General features: G+C 44.1%; 1 protein-coding gene across 1 annotated transcript in view; it reads left to right on the forward strand.

The window, feature by feature from the left end:
- Positions 1-21569, forward strand: part of HEPACAM2 (HEPACAM family member 2) — a 508644-nt gene that overhangs the window by 129793 nt on the left and 357282 nt on the right. The window contains exon 3 of the mRNA XM_086941874.1: positions 11111-11395. Coding sequence (XP_086798000.1) covers positions 11111-11395 — 285 coding nt within the window. The remainder of the gene's footprint in view (positions 1-11110; positions 11396-21569) is intronic.

The following is a 21569-nucleotide window of genomic DNA, read 5'->3' on the forward strand; positions in this document are numbered from 1 at the left end:
AAATGACTGAAGGGCCTGCATTATGCCCAGGACTATTGAGAAGTCAGAATTCATCCTGATTGCAGTTGGCAATCAAAATGGAAAACATGTCAACTGAAGCATTAGATTCTTAAACTATGCAATCAGCCTTTCCTGTGCCCATGTTGGGTCCTGTACAGTTTTTCACGAAGAATGTACACAGAAAGAAACCTGCCATGATCCACCCTTTGAATCAACCAATGCAAGGTGGCGTTTTCAGTTTATGGACGTGACCCATCCAGTTGAAGCTTTGGCATCTGAGGTAGTCTGCTGCAGCACTGCAGAAATACAGCTGAGTATTATTTCAAAATGCTGTTTCTCCTAGAAATGTATATTAGTAATAAAAAACAGTTGACCTGATACAATGTAAATTAATGCAGTAAAGCATAGCATTGTAGTGAAACTACACAGTGAATGAATTAACCCTGTCTAGGTCCCAAGGCAGTCGAAATTTCCCCCCTCCCCCTAAAATTATCTCCTAATACCCAATGCACCAGAATGTTTTACAAACTGACAGCTGCCAGAAGATGAGCTTTTAAGATACAAACTGTTATGTCAATCTGATGTCTCTGGTTTCTTTTCTTTAAGTTGTATTTTGATCCCTTGTTGTGGTCCCCTAAAAGGAGTGAGGCCCATTGGCCAGTGCCTACTTTGCCTATTTGGTAATCCAGAACTGAAACTACAGGACGTTTATATTAGTCCGGTACTCCGCCCCAACAACCACTAACACAAATGAGTCCCAGAAATAATCACCAGTGGGATCTACCAACCACCAGCACAAATTAACCACTGCACCAATGTGGTTATAGATTTTCAAAGCTCTGGAAGTTACAAAAATGTGCAGAACACTTCTGCGATGCTGCAACCGATGCTGCAACAGTCACACTTTTCCCAAAATCCTCTTTTATATTCATTTTTCGCATGGACAAACATACACATACATATGCTCGAGCAATCACCGAACAAACTTGCTAACATTTTCCCTCAGCCTTGAAAATATTTTCCTTCTCCCACCCTCCACCACTTTTTGGGCTTTCCTCCTACCTTTTCCACCAGTGAAACGGATTTATTCCTGCTTCAATAGCAGTAAATCTCTTAATAAGATGGAAATGGGCAGAGAAGAAAGCTTGTGAATACTCCCAAATACACACGTTTGTGGGTTTGAAAAAACCTTTGAGGGCACCTCTGCCTTCGACCGTTTCACTGCCCCTCAGTGAGAGCAGATTTACTGCCACGTAATATTATACATCATTGAAGTAAACTTTTACATAGATTTACAACTACAAATACAGGTTTTGTGGATATTATAACTGAGTTTTGACTAAATAAGCCATTTGCATGCGTATGTTACCCCTTTCCTTAGATATTGTGGTACGATTGTATAACTGGCATACCGTCTCCAGGCCTGAACTCTGTGGACATTATTATAGTTACTTATTTAATAAAACTGATCTAAGGACCAGACAACATAAACTGCACCACGTGGTATTAATGTTTTTGTCAGTTGTAAATTTCATAATTGCTATTTTGCACATCTAATCAGGACAAAAGTTCACTATTTCCATTTCACTACTCTGTCTCACCCTATACCTCTCTCAATATATCCTCTACCTCCACTATCTGACTCATCCCAAATCTCATTCCACTACTATGACCTCCAAAATAACCCTTTCTAGACTCTTCCCTCCTCTACCCCTCCTGGATCACCCCAAACCTCATTTTGTAACTGTGATCTCCCAAACAACCCTTTCTAAATTCTTCCATCATATATTCCACCTTTGACTCATCTCAAACCTCAGTTTACTACTATGATCTCTCTAATCCCTTTCTAGAGATGCTTGTCTCCTCCACCTCTCCTTTTTACTCATCCCAAACTGCCTCTTACTACTATTTAACATCATCAAAAAACAAACATCCAAGCACTCCACGACCCACGTCCAGGCCTCCAAAGAGTCATGTGACAGCTTTTTCCAACTTCTTTAGCGAAAAATCTCCAAGATCGAATGTTCTCTTGACATCAACCTCCACCCTACCAGCGAAAACTGGTGCCCTGCAAACGAAACCATTGTGAGAGATTGACCAAAAAGTACCTGGAGCCACTTCGACCCTATACCGGAAGTCGAGATCCTTATTTTAATCTCCTCCTCCAAGCCCTCATCCCATACCCTCGATCCCTTACCCACACATTTGACAAAAAATCTGAAACTCTCCCTAGCACCACTCTGGTGTGAAATCATAAACAGCTCTCTAAAAACATGCATCATCCCTGATTGCCTCAAAGTGGGCCAAGTCACTTCACTTCTGAAGAAACCAGGCCTAGACACTAATGACTTAAACAACTTCAGACCCGTCTCCATCCTTCCCTTCCTAGCCAAAATCCTTGAAAAATGCGTCCTCCACCAACTAAACCAATACATCGACAAGATTAATCTCCTAGACCAACACCAATCAGGCTTTAGAAAAGGCAGCAGCACCAAAACTGCAATCCTTAACATAGTGGATGACATCCTCAACTCCCTTGATTCAGATCATTGCTGCCTCCTTATCCTCCTGGACCTACTGGCGGCCTTTGACGCTGTGGATCGCAATCTTCTCATCAAGCCTCTCAAGGACCGCGTAGGTGCAGATGAGGTGGTCTTTCGATGGTTCTCCTCCTTCTTTCAAAATCGCTCCCAAAGGGTAAAAATCAAATCCTTTTCATCTGACCTTCTACCCGTCAACAGAGGTGTCCCCCAAGGATCCATCCTCTCAATTGTTCAATATCTATATGGAACCCCTCACCTCCATTCTAAAAAAAGCCAACATCCCCTTCCATCTATATGCAGATGACACCCAGATCTACTTGGAAACCTCTTCCCTCAATGACATTCTAAGACTCAACAATACTCTCAGAGAGGTTCAAGAATGGCTATCAACCAATCACCTTAAACTGAATCAGGGGAAAACCGAATTCCTCCTCATTTCCAACAAGGAAGAAAATCTGCAAATCACTGAATGGCTGAAAGCTATTGACGCTCTCAACGGTAACCTCACCGTGGCAAGCTCTGTAAAATCACTTGGAATCACCCTTGATCGCAAGCTAACCATGACCAATCACATCAAGAACTCCGCAAAAAGTGCATTCCTCAACCTAAAGCTTTTCAACAAAATAAAACCTCACATACCATCCTGGGACCTAAAACAAGCCACCCAATCACTTGTGTTATCCAGACTCGATTACGGGAACGCAGTCCTCTCCGGGACAGCCCTCGCTCACCTAGTGCCACTCAAAACAACCCTCAACGCTGCTGCCAGAATGGTCACCGGAGTCAAAAAATATGACCACATTTCTCCCGCTCTCAGAGAACTAAAATGGCTTCCTGTAGAATTACATGCCAGCTTCAGAACTGCATGCCTCACGCACAAAGCCCTGCACACAGGGAAACCAGAATACCTAACCTCCAAACTTAAGATAGCCGGACAGTCTAGAAGTCTCAGGAGTTCCAACTCCCTCCTACTCATTCCCCTGAAAACGCGCAAACAAAAAAACGCAACCTGCTCTTTTGCAGGAAACGCACCTAAAATCTGGAACTCCATACCTGTTCCCATCAGAACTACACCCTCCTTTGTGTTTCGTTTCGTTTCTTAAACTTTATTCGATTGTTTTAAAAAACATCATAAAAGTATACAAAATAAAACAGTGCACATACAAAGCTATAACTCCAGGGAAAGTACATATCATACGGTTGGGCAAGAAGGTTTTAGCATAAAATGTAAAAAGCCTAGTACATAAATTAGGGGAAAACCATACTTTGTCTTACTGTGATAGATTTTAAAATAAAAGTAGCAGTAAAGAAACATAAATCTGGGCTTGCAAGTGAAAATAATAACTTCATTGCATTTCCTGCGGTATACGTGGAATATTTCAAAAACATAGGTTTAAGATAATAAATGCGCTGAGCTTTGTACATAGGGCAGAGTAGGAGAAAGTGTAGTGTGCTTTGTTTAGTTAAACCGTCACACGGACAAGGGGTAACAGAATAGCATTTCATTGTGGAAAAAGCAACCAAATTATGTACAATGCCTAGTCTCAGTCTTGAAAGTACAAATTGATGAGACCGTCTACTAATAGCATTAAGATACATAGGTATACCAGAAACATCATCTTTAAGGGAATAATAAAAAACATGAGTAGAATACTCTTTTGTTGCATTTTTCCGCAAATCGGTTTTGACCCGCAAGAATTCATTTTTCACCTCCTGTTTGGTCAGAGAATTAATACATACAGGATCTTTACTCACATCCATATCAAGCAGATCCTTAACAGTTGAAATTACATATTTTAGCCAAGGAATGTTAGAGACTTTTTCTAACAATAGACAGTCCTTAATAATATCTTTAGTAAAGGCAGTTTCAGACTTGGTAAAAATGGATTTCCAGACCAACAGTGGCCTCTGCTCGATTAGGTCAGCTAAATAGTCCAGATCTAATTCCATGTGCGTTAAAACAGTAGATGCCGAGGATGGGAGGCAAAGCAACCGTTTGAGGAATATATTTTCCGTAGTTTGCAAGGCCTTTACACTACAATGTCCCCAAACCCCTGAACCATACAATGCTATCGATGTACATCTATGTTTGTATATATTCAACATATCTATGATACGGCGGCTTCCCAATTTTGAAGCAAAGCGAAAGACGCCTAGGGAGGCTTTCCCCATTCTTGCTTTCACATTAGTTTGTTCTGGGACCCAGGAACCTCTGTTATTAAAAGTAACACCCAGGTAACAAAAATTATCAACAGTCTCAATACGGTTTTCCTTAAAATAAAAGGGTTTAAGATGTTTTACCTTTTTGCCACACACCATAACAAAAGTTTTAGAATTGTTAATTTTAAGTTTCTTCCCCTGGATAAAATCATAAAAACCATTCATCAATTTTTGAAGACCTATAGGGGTCCTAGAAAGTAAAACAGTATCGTCGGCATAGAGTAATACCGGTATAGGAAGACCTCCTGCTTGAGGAGCATCAGCTTGGATTTTCTTTAAATCTTGCTCAACTGAATTAATAAAGAGCGAGAAAAGCAACGGGGCCAAAACACATCCCTGTCGGATGCCGGATCTTACCTTGATCTTTCTTGTACACTCCCCCGCTGGTCCATAACGAATTTGGGCCGATAAATTGGAATAGAGTCTAGCTAAGAAGTGGATAATAGCAGGGGGGGCACCCATACCCAATAAGGTTGACCACAACAAAGTGTGGTCAACCAGATCGAAGGCGCTAGAAAGATCCGCAAAACACAGATACAGAGATCCTGGTTTGGCCTTGGTGTATTTTCCAATTAAAAGATTCAGGTTAATACATTGTTCTATAGTACCAAGGCCTTTTCTAAAGCCATATTGGGATGGGGCGAGAATATTATTGTCTATAGCCCATTCTTCCAATCGTGATAGTAAGACCCTACTCAAAATTTTTAGTGAGGAGTCCAGAAGGGAGATAGGGCGGTAGTTCTTGGCCTCTCCTCTATCCCCCTTCTTATAGATAGGAATTATAATGGATTCACCCCAACTTAAGGGGGTCTTGTTATCCACAGCGGCATTAAACGCTAAGGTTAGTAATGGACTCCAGAGGGCCAAATCATATTTATAAAGGTCAATTGGCACCCCATCTGGGCCAGGTGCCTTCCCTCCTTTACTGTTCTTTATAGCCAAGTCTACTTCATGAATCATGATTCCCAGGGGTTCAACTGGAGTAATGAGATTGTTACAGATGTTATCATTAGACTCTCCAGTTGGATCAAAAATCCCTGAGAAATGTAAAACCCAACTATCTTCGCTTACTTGGGCAGTAAGGACTGGGAATTCTTCCTTTTGGAGAAATGGGCTATTAATAGTACTCCAGAACAGCTTGCTATCCCGGAGGGCTGCTGCTTTGTTCAAATCATCCCAGGCTAGTTCTCTAAGCTCTTGTTTCCTGTCTCTTAGTGCAATGTTGTAATTGGCCCTCAAGTGTTTGACAGCTTCCCTGTCTCTAGGCAGGTTGGAAAGGGCAAGCTTAAGGGCTTTTAAAGCCTTAGTGCAGGCCTGGTTAAACCAGCCCAATGTTTCCCTATTAATTGGGACCTTCTTGGTAGTAAGGGTTTGCTTGATTATGGTACCCAGTTTCTCAAAATTATTTACAGTACAATCAGGTGGGGCATCAATTTCGAGACAACAGAGTATCGTTTTTAGACAGGCTTTCACAACACTACGATGTAAATTCTCGGATTTTTCCCCACACCACTTAATACGTATCCCGTTTGGCCTACATGGGATAATGTCATCTACAACCCTACCGGTAAATTCTTTCCTAGTGATCTCACAAAAGATGGACATAGTTAGAGCATTGTGGTCACTCAGTCCAAGATCAAGGATGGACGGGACCGTACAATGCGGGACTATCCGGGTTGAGATGAGCAAATAATCGACAATAGAAACAGCATTCCTCCCCGTAAAAGTTGGGGCCATGTTACCCTCATTATCAGGTGCATGTTGATGGATGGACATGTCATACTTTAACATAAGGTTGTTGAGGGAAGTACCATAGGGGGAGTGTAAAAAGTGTAATGAGTACTCCCCATTGTCCCCATCATACCCACAAGCTGTTGTATAAGAGAGAGGGCAGGTTCTGATGTTAAAATCTCCCCCCCATATAATATCATAGGATATGGCTGAATTATAGAAAATTGAGTCTAAGGCTGTTTCAAGTTCATCCACAACAGAGGTACTGGTTGGGTCAAAGGTGTTATTATAGTGGTTAATCAGCAGAATATTTCTACCCCTACTAACCATTATTTCCAATATCTGCGAATGGGACCCCACTTGATGGCTTTTTCTTACATGTACAGGGAGGTGGACAGATAGTAAAATCAGAAGTCCGCCTTTAGCCCTCCCCATAACAGATTCTTCAGCATGGCAGTTGTAAGAGACAAAACCATCGTAGTGAATATCTTCCACAGACCATGTTTCTTGCAGACACAAAATGTCAAAGTCCGAGATGTGTTCTCTCCATCCCAGGGCTACAACTTTTTGTCGCCACCCTGCAATATTCCAACTTGCCATTGAGTATCCTGATGGCTTGGGGACCTGTACCAGTTCAGTGGGGGTAACTATGATGGATGGTGTTGCATGACCCACATCAGTAGGTCCCAGGACATGAGGTACTGGCTTGGGGACCTGTACCAGTTCAGTGGGGGTAACTATGATGGATGGTGTTGCATGACCCACATCAGTAGGTCCCAGGACATGAGGTACAGGGTAGACTATCTTCGGGTCAACAGATGGAATAGATAGCATATTAGTGGCAGTTACCATGCATTGGACCGGTGGTATAAAAATAGATGGGGCTTCTCTGTCTCCACTGACAGGAATCAGCTCAGGAGATAGAACGTCAGGGGGTAGTCAATCAACTCCCTCCATGCCTTCTAAACAGCCATAACGATTGTATTCAGAAAAGGGGTAGGGTTGGGGCGTGTATTGGGGTAGCCTTGGGGGTCTGATGTCAAACGGCCGCTGCCTGCCCCTACGTTCCACAACAGACCAATCCCCTCTTCCAGAATGGTGAAAATTATTAGTTGGTGGGAAGAAGTAGGAAACTGGAAGGGTCTGAATAGTGGAATCAAAATATCTATTGAAGCCCACACAGATATGGGTAACCGTACGGGGATCTCTAAAGCTAACGGTAATACAGTCTCCGTTGATGGTTTTAGGAGTCTTACCAACCCAGGGAACCCTCCTTACCATGATGATTTTGTTATGTAAATGGGTCGGGAGGGGTCTATTCCAGTTAAGCCATTTGATAATTTTGCTTTTCAAGGAACTAAAGGTTTCTGTTTCCCCTTTTTCTAATGGTGGAACTCCAGCTAGAATAACTGTAAACCGATTAGCTTCCGGCGGGAGATCAGGCCGTCTACGTCTAGGGGTTTTATGTTCGTTGGCCGGGGATCCCTGATTTACCTCTTCCATATGCACCGGTGGATTAGACTCACTAACTTGGTGACTCGCCACTTGCTGGTCGATTGTATTGCTGGGCATGGAGGGGGTAGGTAGACAGTTTACTAAAGAGGGGATAATAGGTTGGTTCGGGTTTGGAGGAGGAGGAACTGGGGGGGTTGGGACGATAGGAGGGGTATTTTGGCATTTGAGCTTACTAGAAATGGCTAGGATCGAAGAAGTGGTTTTCTCTATGTTGGATATTCTAGAACCCAACCTATCCAATTTTGCCTCTAGCGGTGATATAATTGATTTCAGTAAGGCCACGACCCACTCCATAGACGCCTCACTTCCCAGGGGAGTAACTTCTTGAGGATTGGTAATCGGGGGTTGCTCGCCCCGCACTTTAGCTGATTTGGCAGATCTTCCCAATTTGGTTTCTTTTTTGTTATATACTCTTTTCCGCTTCCTAATAGCGTCTTCCCTCTCTCCTTGACTCTTAAAATGAATAATACTCTCTTCAAAGTTAGACAGGATAGTAACATTATTACTGTCGGGAGCGGGGTTAATATCCGCTACAGTAGCAATTGAGTTAACTATGGTGTCGGGGTCTACACTTAGCGGGGGTGTTACCTCCAGAATAGTAGGCTGCGAATCAACCATATGGCTAGAATGTTCACTAATTCTGGTAGGTGTTTTGGCATTGGCGAGGGGCCCTATAGATGAGCGTTTAAGAGAAATAAGTTCAGTTGATAGGCGTTTCTCCAAGATGACAATTTCTTTGTCTATGATGTTGTTGGCCCTTATAAGAAATTTTTCCATACCACCAGCGGTTGAGAGACTTCCAGTTAACGATGATTTAATCCTGGAATCTCTGCCGACCATTGTCAAAATAGCAGGAGGGGCTTGTACAGGTTAAGGGGGTAGCCCGGTCCGGTCACTCCTGGTCACGAACGGGCACAAACGGGCCCGCTCTTGGCCCGGTCTTGGCCCGCTTCTTCGTCCGCGTACGTCCCGCGTTCGCGTTCAGGGCGGAGCTAAAATAGAGGAGGAGAGGAGGGGGCGGGAAGAGGAACCAGGTGCGCGCGGTGGACGGCGCAAGCACTTCTGGTCCTCGCAGTCCCGCTCCCTATGCAGGTGGCCTTTGTCTCTCTCCCTCGGCGGTGGTAACCGAGCCGAAATGCTCCCAGGTCACAGAGAAGGGTTGTCAGAGGGCTCCGCTGCTGAAGATGCCCCAGGTACTGCCACAAGCAAAGTCCGCAGTCTTTCACGTTACACGAGCTGCACCCGCGCCAGCGTGGGCCGCGAGGAGTATTAGTGCCTGCAGGAAGGTCAGAGGGAGGAGGGGGCGGGAAGAGGAACCAGGTGCGCGCGGTGAACGGCGCAAGCACTTCTGGTCCTCGCAGTCCCGCTCCCTATGCAGGTGGCCTTTGTCTCTCTCCCTCGGCGGTGGTAACCGAGCCGAAATGCTCCCAGGTCACAGAGAAGGGTTGTCAGAGGGCTCCGCTGCTGAAGATGCCCCAGGTACGGCCACAAGCAAAGTCCGCAGTCTTTCACGTTACACGAGCGGCTCCCGTGCCAGCGGGGGCCGCGAGGAGTATTAGTGCCTGCAGGAAGGTCAGAGGGAGGAGGGGGCGGGAAGAGAAACCAGGTGCGCGCGGTGGACGGCGCAAGCACTTCTGGTCCTCGCAGTCCCGCTCCCTATGCAGGTGGCCTTTGTCTCTCTCCCTCGGCGGTGGTAACCGAGCCCAAATGCTCCCAGGTCACAGAGAAGGGTTGTCAGAGGGCTCCGCTGCTGAAGATGCCCCAGGTACGGCCACAAGCAAAGTCCGCAGTCTTTCACGTTACACGAGCGGCACCCGCACCAGCGGGGGCCGCGAGGAGTATTAGTGCCTGCAGGAAGGTCAGAGGGAGGAGGGGGCGGGAAGAGGAACCAGGTGCGCGCGGTGGACGGCGCAAGCACTTCTGGTCCTCGCAGTCCCGCTCCCTATGCAGGTGGCCTTTGTCTCTCTCCCTCGGCGGTGGTAACCGAGCCGAAATGCTCCCAGGTCACAGAGAAGGGTTGTCAGAGGGCTCCGCTGCTGAAGATGCCCCAGGTACGGCCACAAGCAAAGTCCGCAGTCTTTCACGTTACACGAGCGGCACCTTTGTGAAATTCAAAAGTCTCCTAAAAGTCCTCATCAGCAACCGGACCTTCCCAAACTGAAATCCATGACTCTCAAGACCGCAAACATTAGACACCTGGGAATACACATCCACTACCTACCTCATTTTCTCTCTGTTCCCGCTCGGCTTGCTCCATCGTCGCTCAGGGATATCTTGCAGACCTACCCTGTGTCCATGTATCGATCTTACCTCTAACCATCTCCACCCCAACGGCACACCTTGGACCTTCAGACCTCTCGACCTCAAGGACGCACCCCGGATGCACATCACAATTGTTTTCTTTCGAACACTTATGATCATGCTTATCCTCCAAGAAAAAAAGTTTTCCTTGTATCGAGACTACCTCTAACCCTCTGTACCTCAACGGCGCACCCTGGGCCACTAGATCTCTCCACCTCAATGGGGCACCTCAGACGCATCGCAATTATTCTTTTTTTTTTTGTTTTTTTTCTTTTGTCTCCGTGAACACTTATGAACACATTTATCCTACTCCCAAACTGTATATTTTTATGTTTTCTTCCCCTCCTGTTGCAAAGCGCTCCGATACCCCCGGGTCTGGTCATCCCTATAGAAAACTTCTAAAATAAAGTCTTTTTTAAAAAATGATCTACGGAATAACACTTTCAAGATTCTGCCCTCTTCTGTCCATGCATTATCCTATTCAATCCAACTAACAATCTCACATGTACACCACTCAAATGAACTCATATTTCCCTATACTAATCTACGACTAATCCTTTTGGGTTCTGGAGTAACTTGCTACTTGCAGAAAAGCACTTTGAAACCTCGTCAGGGGTAGTAAGGGCTATATACATAGAATTAGAAATACCTCTTGTAATACCGGGTAAAAAGATGGCAACATAAATAGCCACATGAAATTTAGCAAATTAGCACCAAAGACACCTAAACAAGTCACTCGGTACATATACTGCTACATATCAGAACTGAATATTAAACTGAACTGTGCCCTTCTTTTGCAGTTCCAGTGACGAAGCCTGTGATTCGAAGTGAGCCCACCTCCGGGGCTGTGGAGTATGTAGGAAACATGACCTTGGTGTGCTCTGTTCGGAATGGGACACGGGTCTCCTACCAGTGGCTAAAGAATGGGCAACCCCTACATGCCAGCCCCAGCTACACCTTCTCACCAAACAATGACACACTTTTCATCGCACCTGTCATGAAAGAGGACATTGGTAATTACAGCTGCTTGGCATGGAACCCTGTCAGCGAGATGGAGAGCGAGCCACTCACACCAACCATCTTTTGTGAGTAGGAAATATTTATGTTGTACTTGATGTTCAGGCAACTGGGGTGATGCTCTGTGGTGAGGTTACTGAGTTCCTCAGTGCTCAAAAGGCTGGCTTCTTTTCCGAGCTGCGTAAAACAAACAGTCATGCTCATTACAAAGACATCTTTATTAAAACTGAAAGTAAGTCTCACCTGTATACTGTGCCATTACATATTTTTAATCAAGAGTCCAGCTACACCCTTTTGTTTCCTTCATCATATTCATATCCAGCCCCAGCTGAAATTCCAGCTATCCCAAATGGTTTGAATACAGCCAAGGGGCACATGTACGACCATTTTTAGAAGTCGCGAATGAAGATTCAGCCGATTTGCGACCACTAAAACGGCTATTGCCAATTACCAACCCTATTTTGCAAACCAGTATTACCAACTTGCAAAATAGGGCTTGCGAGTCGCTATTAGGAAAGGACGTCCCTTCCTAATAGCGAGTCGCAGGGGGATATACGATTGCATTACGACCGGAATGTGGTTTCAAAACAATTGTACTTTACCGCCTACTTCAAGTAGGTGGTAAGCCAGTCGCAAATGGAAAGGGGTCCAGAGGGGGCCTCTTCCCCTTTGTGAATGGTAGCGGAAACGTGCACCACAGCCTACTCTTAAAAAATGAAAAGGGAACTTTTCATTTTTCTTTGTTAAATGCATCTAATTTTTCCTTTGAGAAAACGGACTGCATTTAAGCAAAACATTGCTTTATTTAAAGGGGAATCACAGACATGGTGGTCTGCTGACCCCAGCAGACTACCATCCCTGTGATTACAGGCCATTCACAAAGGGTCACAAATAGCAATCTACCTCATGAATATCAATCAGGTAGGTAATTTGCGACCCCATTGGGAATCGCTAAACGGGTCTGAAACACATTAGTACATTTCATCTTGGAACTTGCAAACTATGAGTGGCCAAATGAAATGGTCATACATGTGGCCCCAAGTTCATCCAGTATATGGAATTCGATAAATGATGAAAAGCTATAGTCTCTATTGGATTTTGTGTTGGTGTTTTAATTTAACAGGAGGCATGCCCCTGGTTTTCTGCTGAACATGTGTAATCCAATGTTAAAAAATGTGTGTCACATCTAACTTAATTTTCATTGTAATAAAAAAAACTGTTATAAAATAGACCTGTAAAATGCTACATTTGTCAATTCATTCTGTACAAAACAGAAACTCTTGCGAGAAACTGTTTCAGAAGTGAGATAGTTTGAAGTGTTGCACAAAAACTGTACACATTGCCTCTAGGTTAAGCCTGACTGCTCTGTGCCAAGCTACCAGTGGGCGGGGCACAGTCTAATTTGGGGGTTTACTTGTGAATTCACTGTGACAAGGATTGTGGTTGCTTCTTGAGAATGGGTTTACTTCATTCAACCAGTAACTTAATTTCTTACTCGCACCATGGCTATATATGGAAATCTACTAATAAAATAGGCTAAATACAGTGAGAAGGTAAGGAAGAAAAGCTCAAACTTCCAAAACCTTGATATAACAAGCATTTGCAATGCAATAGGCCTCGCTGAAAGTTTGATTTATTGGCAGTGCATTATTATTTACTGCAGCAATAGTTCAAATTTTCAGTATTGCGAGACCTATTGCATTGCAAATGCTTGTTATTTCCATATCTAGAATGCTGATGTGGGCCATTAATGGCCAGCAATGCCTGCTGCGGCAGGTTGTAAGACTGTCTGATCCAATAGCGGATTACCATGGTTTAATTATGTTTGCGTACAGGCACATGATTGAGGTCACCCTGCCTATAACAGAACTAACTGCTAACCATGAAACCATAAAAGTGGGGAGTGGATGTGCCGTAATGGCCAGATATGCCAACTTTGGAGCTGGGTAATCAGGTTTGAGACTTGACGTAGGCTCAACATCCTGTGATTCTGGTCAAATCCCTTAATCTCCCAGTGCCAACAAAAACGTAATGAGTCCTTAACTGGTGCTCATGAAAAGGGCTCCAATACTTTTGGGTCGTGTTCGCATCATAAGCACCGATTTTGATGCTTAAGTGCCGGTGCCTAGCACCAGAAACCACTGGTTCAAATTAAGCACTGGTTACAAAACCAGATTGTGAGGGCTTTGGCCCACTCAAAGTGCCCCCTCCTTTTACTGAAATCTGGACTTTGTAACACCACCGTCCCACTAAATTTAAACATTGCTGCCAAAGATGGAGCAGGTACAGCATCACTCTCACGCTTCCGCACAGAGAGGCTAGGCAGCATTGCAGGCAAAGGGGACTTTACCGGGAGAATTAGCAAGTAAGATGCTTATAAACATACTGACACAGGCAGAGTCACTGATACACTTAAGGGCACACAGACAAACGTCACACCTACTATGAAAATTGTGAGACCAATTAGCAATGCCAATGCTTGTTCACATTGCCATTTATACAATTCCTAGATCAGAATGGCAGTTGCCTTGCTTCTTTGGCCCATGACTAAATGCCACAGCACTCTAATAATAATGATGGTATGGTTTACGTATCTGGGATCCAGGTTCACGTGAGAGGCATTCTCATTCGGATGCTCTGTCTGATCTTCCAGGTTAAATTGCTGTCAAAATATGGGCAAGGAAACATGTTAACCTCCATAACTTGATTCTAAAACGTCTGTAGTGTTTTACTATGCACAGGGAACACACTACACATTACATTTATAGGAATTACCTTGATATTTTTTTAACTGAGCTTCCATGATCACGGTACCATTGGAACAAAGCTGCACAGTACTGAAGAGCCTCTACCATGGCGAAACCGATCATGAGTTGTTTGTGTTTTGTTTCAGAGAGTATCTGGCCTGTCAGTTTGGGCTGAACTGTTCCTACTGGAGCATGATCAAGACTGATTTGCACATGCTTGGATCCAAATTGAGGAAGCATGGTGTGCAAAATATTGATGGATTGGATGTGGCCCTAACTTATTGCCAGTGCCTGAGATCAATTCAAGCACACCATCTATCACTTCTTTGTACATTTCAGTATTTTTAACTGAGGACACCTCCCACTAGCCCTTATGACTCTGTTACCTTCATGCATTTTAGACATTTACAGTCAGGGTTAAACCTGAATATTTCTGATTTCATTATACAAGACATGTAGACTTATGCTGTCAACAATCTACATGCTAATGCAGGTGACCCTATTTCCTTGGGGAAAGCATTGATGATGAGCAGCACACAGTAAACATATTCTTTAATGACAGTTTCTGTGGCTGTGAGGGGTCTCTTCTATACGCTTAGAAGCTAAAGGCTGCTCAAGGTCTTTCTTTTCTTTGTGTGGGTGTGTGTTGTAAGCGTTTTGTGACTGCAATAGCAAGGTCTAAATATCCCCGCAGTAGAACCAATACTTAAGAGAACGAGCTTCTGTTTTGCCCCAAATAGTAGACATGTTGCAGTCTGGGAGATTTAGATTCTTGTGTCCCAATGAGTTACTAAGTGGAACATACCCCCGTCTCTTTAGCCCTTTTCACTCCTCTTTCTATTCACACTGATAGAGGATGAACAAAACAAAGTCACTCTTCTGTCAAGAACGTACCACTTTCCTTCAAGTCTCTGAAAAGTCATATTTGTGTCAACAATGAACATCTTCAATATGTTTGTCTCTTCAAAAAAGTGTTCCAAGGCTAAGTGTGATTTAGAAGGTGAAGATGCATCCTTCCTGGCTTGCTTTACTAAACCAGCAACTCCAGTTTTTGGGGATTGCACCGGAAGCAGTAGTACAGTTAATTGCACATCATTGTGACCATCCATCCTTGAAAGGTTAAAGCTTCCAGCAGGAAAATCATTCATCGCACACGTCTTGTTTCGTCTGTCAGATTCCTTCTGACAGTGGATGGGCCGTGGGTAGCGGTCAATTGAGTTTGCAGAATTGTCAGCATGTTTCCTCAGAGAGTCTTGTCTTTGTCTTCCTACTACCTTCTGATAGTGTTGAGTTTTGGTTGCCTGCCGCAGCGATTATGCCATCAGACAGTGAAAGGGTGTTGGTTGCTTGCCGAGGCGATTATGCCGTCAGGCAGCGGTGAGTTTTGCGTACCTGCGGCGTTTGCCTTCAGGCAGTGATGAGTTTTTTGATGCTGCGTTGCTGTTTCAGTTTCACAAGGTTAGTTCTTTGATGGGCCGCGGGTAGCTGTCAAATGGGTTTGCAGAGATGTTGGCAAGTTTGCTGCTCAGCGGGCTTTCATTTTGATCCAGTCCTTTGTAGAAGTTCTTGTTGAGTTTGAGGAGATGGTCATCCAACATCTCAATGCCTAGGTCTCTGTTGAGGTCTGCTGTTCGTGTGAACGTAGGTTCACCTGCTGCAATCCGTAAGGCTTTATTCTGTAGTCTGTGTAGGTCTTCCCGAAGCTGCGGGCGGCAGCCACTCCAGACTGGTGAAGCGTAAGTCATAGTTGGTCGAATTATTGCGATGATTGCTCGCACCTTGCTCTGCATGGGCATCGACTTGGTCTTCAGGAGTGGGTTTAGTGCAGCCAGTTTGGCTGCTGCTTTCTGGCAGGCCTTCTCTATGTGGTTTCTCCAGCTGAGTTTAGAGTCCAGAGTCACCCCTAGGTAGGAGCTGCTGTTTTCCCATTTGATCTCATCCCCATTGAGGAGGATCTGTGGATGTTTCCTGTTCAGTTTCCTGGTGAATAATGTTTGCAAGAGTTTGTTATTTTATAGGCGCTGAGGCCGAAAGTTAGAAACAAAAGGAAGAGTCCTTGTTAATTTGTTAATGCTTGTGTCCTTCTTAGTTATTCCAAAAGATAATACTTTTGCTGTGGATAAAATGTAAAAATGACGATTGTTAAAATACAACAAAGACCCTCATTCAAGCGTGAGCAACAGCTCTCCAATTAGCATCTTGGTCTATAGAAGTCTTTTCTTCAATAAGAGGGGCCTCATTATTAAAATGTTACCCTTTAATAACTAAGAAATATCGCATGTTTGCCGACTTCCTGCCTTTAGGGGATTTGATCTCCCCACGTGTTGGCATTGTGGACACAGTATATTTCAAAAGTACTCGATTTAAGACCTTAAGGGTCTTTCATCTCATTTGGTGTTCCCTCATGCGCATATTCCCGGGCAAAATTCGGTTTATTCAACGCACATATTTAGGATATAGTCCCAATTTACCCCTCATTGTTCATGAGTATTTTTGGGACAGCTGGGAGAAGGTCAGACTCCTGATTATCGGTCAAGTGTTTGAGAGGGAAGTCCTCATCTCTTTTGAGAATTTGAAGCAGTAGTTTTCTCTCTCTCATACCGGCTTCCGAAGATAGTGGTAGTAAGAAGTACGACATTTAATTTCCACTCTCAACAGAGACAAGATTATCTGTTTGGACAACCCCCTCCTGGTGTTGGTTATGAAAGCTCCAGTGAAGAGAAACATCGGTCTGGTTTATGAGGCAATTTACCTCTCCTCTCGCACTCATGCGATTGATCTCTTCGAGCTGCGGGCGGAAAAATGGAGTAAGCTCTTGAAATACGGAGCAACGGTTGGCAACTTCAGGCTTAATAATCTTCTGGTGCAAAGGGTCTTGAATGTGCCACGTATATGGGCCCATCATATCAAATGCATTCACAATATTTACTACACTCCCTACCGCCTTCGGGCTTGGTTGGGGCCGATGTGGTTCATGTCTTCACTTAATGTTCTACCCTTCATTTCCTATTTGCATTTGTATTTGGAAACATTAATAGTATTTCAAATGTATCAGAAAAAAGAAATTCCCAAATACAAGGCATTTAATAGTCATGTATTACTGGCTTTAGTACTATATCACTTCTGTCATTCACGTCAAGAGGCTGAGCAACCACCTCTGGGCCATCTATATCCACAAAATGGTGAGCACGATCAAACAGGCGCTGGAGGGAGTGGAGAGAGACTCAAATAGGCAGAGAACTGCTTTCCCAACTGGTGAAAATCACACCTGCCACCTCCTCATCAGCTCCAGCATCAGGCCCCTCCTAAGTTGCCAGCAAACTCGAAGAATGATGGGCTGCATCTTAGAATGGTGCCTGTATTGCCATGGAGCTCAAACTAAGGTAGCTGTCATCTCTGGCGCCAAACCATGCACCCTATTTAACACATCTTGACTAGTAGAGAAACATGAATACTTTATTTTCATGTAGCACATTTGTCATTGTTCAATCAACTACAAGTAGTGGCTACGTAAACTACTTCGTACCTCTCACACCTCTCCGAGTTAACATTTTGATGTACTCCCTAAATAGTATCCGCCGCTCACTGAGGCCTCTGCATAGCAGACAAGCATAACATTACAAGTTTAGTGGTGCATCGAAAGAAAAAGTCCAATCATAATGCCTGAAGTTCTTCTGTCTTCTATCGATTGTCTAGCAAAGATGCCATAAAACATGAGGCTGTTTTGCCTGATAACCCAAGATGGCCACCGCGGTCTCCAAATACCGTGAGAGTTCAAGGATTCTTCTAAATTGTAATTTCATTGTTGTGTTCCGTTTCGTAGTGCGTTCTCCACAAGTGCAAAGCCTCCATCCTAATGACAGCCCTAAACCACTTTGCAATGCCATACCATTGTCAGGGCTACTAGGATTAGGCAGTAAAGCATATGGCACAATCTTTGTGACTATTATTTCAATTTGTTTGCACTAGAGATATCTTTTGTGAAATCTGCAAGTTATGTGGCAAAGGCTACAGTCAATCACACAAATCCAGTGACAATCACCACTGTCTATTGTTTTATAAAAAATTTATTTATAAAAGAAGCGTGGCTCAATGGTTAGAGTGGCAGACCCTGATGCAGAGGGCTGGCCCGGGACCAGGGTTCAATTACTGCCTTGGTGGGTCTTGGACTCAATCTACCTGGACCTGATAATTCTCACCTCTGTGCCTAGTCTAATCATGGGTCCCACTCTGTGACTCTGGGCAATAGCTTGCTTAATCTCCACAACGGCCCCAGCAGCGCTTGGATGCCTGGCTTCACCTTGGGCATGCCCAGGAGTGGACATCTCACAGGGAAGTCAGGAAGGGTTCCACAGCGGTATGACTACATCGCTACGAGACATCTGGGTAGAAGGCGTGATATAAAAGCAAAACACCTTTACATAAAAGGTAATCTATATATTTTAACTCTAATCAGTGCCCATGGTTTACTACACTTTGAAGAAAACAGCGTTTTCACACTTAATACCACAAGACTAAGCATGTAAAAAACAAAATACATAACAGGTGACATAATATGATTTAGTATTGCCATCTAGGTGTTCTAGTGACATTTACGAACCACATGGCTTTAGGCCCCAAGGTTGAAGATGTCACAGGAACCTTTTGATGGCAATTATGTTGGGCCATATTATATGGCTACACATTAATATTCTATACTCTGTATCATATATGGATATGTTTGTATGTATCAATAAAAAACAAAGATAAAAATAAGTTATAGTTAGGAAATCGTAATTAGTTATTTGTATAGAAAACCAGTTTACACTACATTACCTATAACTCACCCCTGTACCATGCACAGTGTTCTCATAAATTATGTAATTTTAGATGTCATGAGTCTTATTATGGATGCTATCATTTAACAAGCTGTAAGTGATGCAAGATGACAAGGGAATGAGCAGTACTTGGGGAAGGTGCAAGTTATACTTAATGCAGTGTTAATAGCGAGTTGACAACACTGTGTACGCAGATGCGCGAGGTGTAGTATGTTTTGGGAAGGACAGAAATTATAACTTTAAGTTATAGCTATGACTTTAGGTTATAGCTATAACTTTAGAATTTCGAAGGTTTTTGTAGTTTAAGTTGGTTTTTGGATGCAAATAATTAATTAGGTTTTTTCCAATTATAACTTATCCTCAGCCAAGATTGTTGTCATTTAATTTTCAATGTTGTTTTTTTGTTGTTGCTAAAATGTGTTTCAAATCATGTAATGTTAAATGTTATAATTTCTTTTTTGGGGGGGGCAGGGTACTTTCACGTAGAGTGGAGTAATGGAATAGAGTTGAGTAGTGTGTCAGAGACTAAAGTGGAGTTAAGTGGCATAGAGGGAGTTGCATAGAGAAGAGTAGAGTGGCAAAGAGTGGAGTAGAGTGTTGTAAAGTGGAGCAGCAAAGAGGGGAGTAGAGTGAAGGGATGTAGAGTGTGGTAGAGTGGAGTTGAGTGGTGTGGCGTAGGGTGGAGTGTTGTAGAGTGTCATGGCGTAGAGTTAAGAGGCACAGAGTGAAGTGCCATAGAGTTGAGTGCTGTAGAGTGGAGTGTCATAGAGTGGAGTGGCATAGAGTTGAGTGGAGTGGCATAGAGTGAAGTGCATGTCTCAGAGTGGAGTGGCATGTCATAAAGTGGAGATGTGTGCCATAGAGCGGAGTAGCATGGAGTGTCGTGGAGTGGAGTGGAGTGGAGTGGCGTGTTGTAGGTTGGAGTGGCGTGTTGTAGGTTGGAGTGGCGTGTTGTAGGTTGGAGTGGCCTGTTGTAGATTGGAGTGGCATGTTGTAGATTGGAGAGGCGTGTCATAGATTGGAGTGGCGGGTCGTGGAGTGGAGTGGCATGTCGTAGATTGAAGTGGCATGCCGTAGATTGAAGTGGCATGTCGTAGATTAGAGTGGCGTGTCGTAGATTGGAGTGGAGTGTATTGGAGTGGAGTGGCATGTCATAGATTGGAGTAGAGTGGCATACAGCAGAAGGACATAGCGTAGAGTAGAGTGTTAAAGAGTGGAGTGTTATACACTGAAGTGTCAAAGAGTGGATTGTCTTAGAGTGTATTAGAGTGGAGTTACATAGAGTGTGGTAGAGGGAAGTGGCGTAGAGTGGAGTGGCCTAGAGAGCATAGAGTGGAGTAGTGTGTCATTGAGTAGAGTGCAGTAAAGTGACATGGAGGGAAATGGAGTGAGTTGGGCAGAGTCATAGTAGAGTAGCGAGTCATACAGTGGCATAGAAAGGAGTAGAGTGTTGTGGAGTGTCATAGAGCAAAGGGACATAGATTGCCATAGAGTGGAGTAGAATGTAGTAGAGTGGAGTGGCATAGATGGAGTGGCATAGAGTGGGCGTGTTGGAGAGTGCCGTGCCTTAGAGTAACATGTTGTAGAGTGTTGTGCGGTAGAGTGTTGTGCCGCAGAATGTCGGGGCATAGAGTATTGTGGCATGAATTGGAGTGGTGTGGAGTGGAGTGGTGTAGAGCGGAGTGGCATAGAGTGGAGAGGTGTTGAGTGGAGTAGTGTAGAGTGGAATGGAGCTGAGTGTCATAGAGTATAGTGGAGTGGCGTGCCAATGAGAAGAGTGGATTAGTGTGGCATGTCATACAATAGAGTCGAGTCACGCGGTGTAGAGCGGTGTGGCATGTGATAGAGTAGAGTGGAGTGGCCTACAGTGTAGTGGATTGTCATACAGGAGAGAATGAAATGGCGTATCATAGAGTGCCGTACACTGGACTAGAGTGGTGTGGAGTGGAGGAGCATAGAATGAAGTAGAGTTTTGCGGAGTGGAGTGGCATGTCATACAGCAGAGGGGTGTAGAGTGGAGGGGTGTAAAATGGAGGGGTGTAGAGTGGAGGGGTGTAGAGTATCCTAAAGTTTCTTAGGGTGGAGGGCCATAGAGTTAAGTGGCATATAATAGAGTGAAGTGGCATGTCATAGAGTGAAGTGGCATAGAGTGGATTTACATAGGGTGTCGTAGAGTGGAGTGGAGTGGCGTAGAGTTGTTTTGCCTATCCTCGTACTGAAGCAAGTTATTGCAGCAATGGCAGCGGTGGGTGCTATTGCCTTGGCAGCATCATCCGCCATTGAATTCCCTTCATCGTGAACGGTAACATGTTGATGACTTAATGTATGAATAACATGAGCCCGTGGCAGGCCTCTGAGCATTACCACCTGTTCCAAAATCATCTAGTGCTTTATTGTGCAACATTTTGAATCCCTAAATCTATTCTGGCCCCAGTAGTGAAAATATTTGTTATAGGGCTGGACACAGTAAAAGGAATTACACAGTTTGATTGTGGATAATTCATGATCCGTATTTTGTAGTGCCAGCATCGGGGCTTTTAGTTCTGCCAGCTGTTCTGTACAGTGTGTGTTTTCCAAGGAAGGAACTTTCCATCCAGCATGTGCCCTTTTACAGTTGCCCATGCTGCGGAATATTGCTGTTTCATTCCTGTGGCCATCTGAAAACAACCCATGGCTTT

This window comes from Lissotriton vulgaris, chromosome 10 (assembly GCF_964263255.1).
Source record: "Lissotriton vulgaris chromosome 10, aLisVul1.2, whole genome shotgun sequence".
Classification (NCBI taxonomy): domain Eukaryota; kingdom Metazoa; phylum Chordata; class Amphibia; order Caudata; family Salamandridae; genus Lissotriton; species Lissotriton vulgaris.